At 39.0% G+C, this 6,608-nt stretch overlaps 1 protein-coding gene across 1 annotated transcript in view; it reads left to right on the top strand.

Annotated features, from left to right (window-relative positions):
• LOC111226900 (dedicator of cytokinesis protein 11-like) overlaps positions 1 to 6,608 on the top strand; it is a 68,305-nt gene that overhangs the window by 51,812 nt on the left and 9,885 nt on the right. Inside the window, exons 41-46 of the mRNA XM_022752208.1 lie at positions 333 to 515; positions 921 to 1,034; positions 2,364 to 2,579; positions 4,030 to 4,087; positions 6,096 to 6,202; positions 6,355 to 6,477. Coding sequence (XP_022607929.1) covers positions 333 to 515; positions 921 to 1,034; positions 2,364 to 2,579; positions 4,030 to 4,087; positions 6,096 to 6,202; positions 6,355 to 6,477 — 801 coding nt within the window. The remainder of the gene's footprint in view (positions 1 to 332; positions 516 to 920; positions 1,035 to 2,363; positions 2,580 to 4,029; positions 4,088 to 6,095; positions 6,203 to 6,354; positions 6,478 to 6,608) is intronic.

The following is a 6,608-nucleotide window of genomic DNA, read 5'->3' as shown; positions in this document are numbered from 1 at the left end:
AATTAAGACTTAAGTACATTTTTTATTGTAATTGTAAAACATCAACATTGTTTCTTTCAAGACTAGACAAAATATCTTAAAACATGAAAACATCTGAAGCGTATTTGGGTCATAAAAGTTTAATACACATACTCATTCTAGGACAAACCTAATAATTTTATGTGCATGTATAAAATGTATATAAACGCCATGACAGTCAGAAATGTGAGTCCTTTTTGGGTCACTCAGTCACTGCCATTTCCCTGCTGTCTCCCCTCCATACTTACAGCGTTTTCTAATCCCATCCCTGCCCACAATATGACCTTTAATACACTAACACTCTGTCCCGTCAGTTCCCGTCGGTGCTGTTCAAGGGCCGCGTGACGCTGTGCGAGGCCCTGTGCTGCGAGGTGCTCAAGTGCTGCGTCTCCAAGCTGGGGTCCCTGCGGGCCGAGGCATCTGCCCTGCTCTACCTGCTGATGAGGAACAACTTCGAGTACACCAAGAGGAAGACCTTCCTGCGCACACACCTGCAGGTAAAAGTGTTGGTTTTGTGGGGCAGAGGGAGCGTTGGAACATGACAGCCCTCTAAACACCTGGCCTCTGTTCATGCACGTTAGCATGAGACCAACCTCAGTCCTTATTCAACCTGATGTTCATCTTTGACCTTTTAGCTATTTTCCCAATACTTCAGCTGCTTTCATAACAGAGGTGAAGAATGTAAAGAGGGTGTTTAAACAGTTTAAACACAGATGGCCCGCTGAGTTTCCCAGTTTCTGGCTTCTGCTAGAACAGTGGCAGAGAGCTGTCCAGATTTCCATTAGCTCTTGCTGAATGTCAATACATGTACTACTGTGTCTAGCTTGTTTTCCCTTCTTATTTTCCTCTCCTTTCTGTCCACCCCTGCACCTCATCATCCCCTCGCTTCTCCCTCTCTCCAGATCATCATTGCAGTGAGCCAGCTGATCTCCGACGTGGCGCTGACTGGCAGCTCCCGCTTCCAGGAGTCTCTCTCTATCATCAACAACTTTGCAAATAGTGACAAGGCCATGAAGGTACGTTGGAGGTCAACACTCTTACAACAACAGCTCTGAATCCCATATAAAGCACCAAAGTGATAAATTCAAGAACATAAAGTGGCTGATTTTAGGTCCAATACACACATACATGTGTTTATTCTGAGATGAATCACTGGTGACAGTTATTCTAGTCAGCTGTGCATCTTCAGTAAAATGTGACAGGGCATTGGTTTCTATTCACATAAATGGTAATATGCCATCATACATCTGTTCCTCATTAAACTGGTTCCTTAGTCATTATCCGACCAGTTTAAGTGATTGGCTAATGCTTGAAGTCCCGTGTGCAAAAACTAATTTGTGAAAAACTGCTTTTAGTTTCTGTGCTGCAATCACTTGGGACATTTTACAAAACACATTAAAACGAAAGACAGTTGCACTTGTACTTCTCCGCTCTTGAATGTTACATTTATCTGAAGTTACCATGTGTATTTATTCCGTTTTAGTCATTGAAAATGAGGGCATGATGCTAATGATTTTTCATGATTTAAATAAAGGTTAAATGAATCCTCTCTTCAGACCGGCCACTGGATTCCAATTCTAAATCACTCTGTTCCCCGTGTGAGATTAAATCTGTAGCGCTGCTTGTTATCGTTTGTTTAGACTGTAAATATGTAGGAGGTGAAGATAACAAATATAAAACACCACAAAAGTGTAAAATATGGGACCTTTAAGTCATAATATATTTATGATAAGACTTTGTGTCGCTGGAAGTGTCAAATATAAATATTTCCCAGCATACAGCAGAATTATTGGTTGCAGCTGTCTCTAGATTATCACCTCAAAGTCTCTTGCACTTATATTAGATAAAGCCATCAGTCGTTCACCCAGCGTCACTTGCAGTTTAACCACATTCATGATTTTTATCTAGTTATATAATAGTAATGGAAGTTTGGAAGCACAATAATACCACTAATAATGCATAAAATAAGACTTGTGCAGAGGAGTCTGTTGCCACAATGCATCCTGGGAGGCTTCCCTACAAGACTGCCTCATGCAACTTAATCAGCGCTCATCCAATCAAATGAGTATCATATGAATTTGATTCTCTTCATGTTGTCATTATTTCAAAATAAGAGCATATTGTTTCAAGATCATTTCTACTAGGACTGAAACATCAACCCTCAATCTTCACTTAAAGAACTAAGATTAGCTGGATGAGAATTAACAGGTTCATTTTAGCCTGACAACAACATGTCAGATTGGTGAAGCCACATTTAAAGAACAGGACCATGTCTGTATTTTTCTAATAGATTTGATCATGTTTTCACAATAATATCTTTGTTTGCTCTTCTCTGCACGACGCAGTCTACGGCGTTCCCCTCAGAAGTGAAGGGTCTCACCAAGCGGATCCGTACAGTGCTGATGGCCACGGCCCAGATGAGAGAGCACGAGAAAGACCCAGAGATGCTGCTGGACCTCCAGTACAGTCTGGCCCGGTCCTATGCTAGCACCCCTGAACTGAGGCGGACCTGGCTGGACAGCATGGCCCGAGCGCACCTAAAGAACGGCGATCTCTCTGAGGTATCAACAGAGGCGCTTCACTTAATATCCGCTCCACTTTGTGCTACATGTTTACCTGTCTGTCTCTTCATCTTTTATTATTTTTGTTCTTCTATTGTTACCTAAAGATAACAATAAGGACAAGCAGACTCTTTGACCTCTAAATCACTTTTAGACATCTTTGCATATTTTGGCCTCTGGTTTTTTGTATCTCAGTTGCTGACTGAATTGTCTTGGTCTTGAATAAAAAGAGAGATGTTGGAGATGGAGCACCGGAGATTTGAATTGAATGGAAAACCAACAAGGTTTCAAGGAAGAATTACTCACCCTGTATCACTCCTGGTAACAACGTCATAAGCTGTAACAACATAACCACAATACAGTGTAATAACATCCTGTATTTTGATGCTTTTCTGTAGCATTTTCAATATTTTTATATAATCCTGCCGAACATGTTTGTTTTTGGTTACTAAGAATAGTTTTTGCGTAAACATGGGAGGCTGACACTCAGTTAAAAGTTTAGTTTCTACTTTATTTTTTTGGGGTTGTAATTACAATGTGTTTTTTGTTTTTGTTTTTATTGAAGGGAGAATCTTTTGATCCTCTCCAGATGGAGGTCAAGTCAGATGCAGAGCTGAAACCTGGGTGGTCCAGTTGATATAATATTTGCCTGAGTCCAAGTTCATTTATTTATTTGATCCGACTCACTTTTTCACAAACAAACTAAATGAAACAGCAGCAAACCCAGTTAATTTATCTAATGTAATCTTTTAGTTTTTTATTAATTTTTTTATTCAGTTTTATTTAATTTGTTTTTGTGTTGTTTTAAAGAATTTTGAATAAATAAAATAATCAGTTATTATCATTTATTTTATTTCGTTTTGTTTTAGTTTTATATTCTGTTTCAGTTTGTTTTATTTATTTTGAGCATTTTTTTTAACAATGCTTTTACACAAAAAGATAAAACCGGACATTGATAAATTAAATTCCTCATAAAACATTTGGCAACTTTCAGGCTAAACTCACTAAACGGATAAAAAGAATCCCCTCACTATCAGTCATTATAAGTAAAGACGCAATTAGATATGTCTTAGTAGGGTGAGGGTTAGGTTCGTAAAGGGAAACTGCAGTCATAAAAACAGGTGACCTTTTTCCTTCGCAGCTTTCAGGCCTTTGTGCATGATGTTGCTTCACAGGTGTTGGCTGTCAGTTTAATGGAAGGTGTGGCAAGTAGGTAGGTATGTATTAGTCACACAGTAATATGTTCAAAGCTGAAGAGTTAAACACAACAGATCTCTCTTCACAACAAATCAGCCAATTTAATGCCATGTAAAACGTTACGGTGTCTACAGTGTGCCTTTGTGCCACTCACTCTGTTTTCCCATTTCATATTTCACATAAAGCTGCATGTTAACGTGTTTTGCTGCAGAAACTAAATCTTCCTGTGTTTGTTGTTTTTCTTTCTCCACAGGCGGCCATGTGTTACGTTCATGTGGCTGCACTAGTAGCAGAATACCTGCACAGGAAAAGTAAGGCCCTGCACACTTCTACACGCACACACACACACACACACACACACACACACACACACACACACACACACACACACACACACGCAATATTTTACCTGCATTTGTGGTTTACACATATACTGTAACTAAACACTGCAGCAGTGTTGATAAAAAGGCCCTGTTTGCTGAGTTCATTCAGGAAGGACTTTGGAAAAATATTTGCTTAAGGAGTTGAATTACACACTTAACTGACTCGATGAGGATGTAATTTAAGGTAATTTAAGACCGCACACACAACCATACCATGCACCTCACCTTCACCAGGAAACATCCAGTGATCCTCCAGGAAGATTTGCCTGCTCTGGTGATGAACAACATGCCAGTTAGTTCACTGACTGTTGTTGGATACAGCATGCAAACACTCCACAGACTGATATTATTAGATCAGCGCAGTGACATCTAGTAAAAACAAAGCCACATAACTGCGGTTAGTGTTTTTTTTTGTTTGTTTTTTTTTTCTTTCACAGTTCATTTTAATCTAATGCAAAACCTGCTGTTAAATAATCCTTTAAACAAATGTGATAGTCCTTATCTTTGAGGCGTGTTAACGGACAAAGAGGCTGGAGGTGCAGCAGTTAGCGACTGCAGGCTTATCTCTAGAAAAATTTGTTTGGCATCTAGACCAGAGACGGCAGTGTGTATACAGTGGCTCTGCTTTTATCATTGGATTTATTATTAGCTTTCCCAAACCAAGCATTGTTCAATATTTTAGCTTTCTCTCTTTAACACGTGTTTTTACAAAGCAGGTCAAAAGTTAGATGATGTGAATGTGACTGGCACAGATTTGGATCTCGACTAATTTTCATTGTTTTTAGAGCCAGTTGCTGAGACGCTGCGAAACCTCAAAGCTTCCAAAACGAAATACAGCATTTGCCCGCCTGCCTTTTAAAATTCTTTTACTTGTTTTTAAAGCATTTCATGGTCTTGCACCAACATATATGTCTCAAATGCTTACATTCTGTGAACCAGTACGGCTCCTTAGCTCCTCTGGCGTGAGTCAGTTTAGTTGCTCAGGGCTTCCTTTGGCTTAGCAGCTTTTAGCTCTTAGTCTCCCTGAGGACCTGAGAGCAGCGGAAAGTGTTGAAATCTCAATCAAAATTTCAGCCTGATGTTTATTTAGATATGATTTTTACTCATTAGTCACTTTATTGTATTGTATCTATGTTTTAAATTGTATTTTATTCTATTTTTATCTGTTATTTTATAATTAATATTTTGTGTTATGTTATTTTTGCCTGTTTGTTAATGTAAATGGTAAATATCTGCATTTATATAGCACTTTTCTGGTGTTATTTCTAGTCTCATAGCGCTTTACCCTGCAAGCCACATTCACACACATTCGTATACAGCGCTTCTACCATACACACTCATACAGGGTTAGATGGAACAGCCTTCAGAGGCAATTTGGGGTTCAGTATCTTGCCCATTTTGACGACCTGAGCCACAGCTCAGAGCACATGTAAAAACAGCTTGAGCTGTAAAAAGGACATCAAAATAAATGTAAAAGTAAGTAAAACAAATGTATAAAATAAGTAAAAACATACTAAATATACTGCATACAGAAACATATTAAACATACCGACAAAAACAAGAAGCGCTGTGGAGCATATACACAACTATGAACATGACAATGGAGCTAAAAGGTTAGTTAGCCACAAAGAGCCAGTGAATAAAAATGTGTCTTTAATCAAGATTTGAAAATAGACATGGAGCCAGCACATCTAATATCTAATGGCAACTGGTTCCTTAATTCTGGAGCAGTCACCTATGAAATCTATTTTATTACATCTCATCATCATAATTTCTTATTTGTTTTGGCTTATCAGTCATCTGTGAAGCACTTTGAACGGCATTAACCTGTATGAGAAGAGCTGTACAAATAAAGTTTGATTTATTGCTTGATTGATTGATTGATTGATTGATTGTGAGGAAATGTTTGAGCTTTTCTTCGTTGTTCATTCATCAGAGCTGTTCCCCAGTGGCCTCGCAGCCTTCAAGAAGGTCACCTTGAATATTGACGAGGAAGCCGCCATGAAAGAAGACACCGGCATGCAGGATGTCTATTACACTGAGGTGTGACCTGCACACAATAACTTTCTTGCACAAGACATTCATAAGTGACAGAAGTACATTGTGCAATAATTAGGCAATCCAGCCATCCTGATCTGTGTTAACTTCTTTATTTAAATCATTAGTCATTTAATCCGAAATTTTGTCTCTTCCAGGAGGTGTTGGTCGAACACCTTGAGGTCTGTGTGGAGGCGCTGTGGAAAGCCGAGCGCTATGAGCTCATCACGCACATTGCCAAACTCATCATCCCTATTTATGAGAAGCGTCACGAGTATGAGGTAGCAACACATATCACACATAAACGTGCAGCCAATGGTTCTTCATCTTCACCATCTTCGTGCTCAAATAAACATATCTGTGTGACGGCATCGTTTGACAGGATTGTCAGCATATCTTCATCTCATTTTGT

The sequence above is a fragment of the Seriola dumerili genome, unplaced genomic scaffold, assembly GCF_002260705.1.
Source record: "Seriola dumerili isolate Sdu_G_001 unplaced genomic scaffold, Sdu_1.0 BDQW01000167.1, whole genome shotgun sequence".
NCBI classification, from domain to species: Eukaryota; Metazoa; Chordata; class Actinopteri; order Carangiformes; family Carangidae; genus Seriola; species Seriola dumerili.
This window is presented reverse-complemented; position numbering and strand designations above follow the sequence as displayed.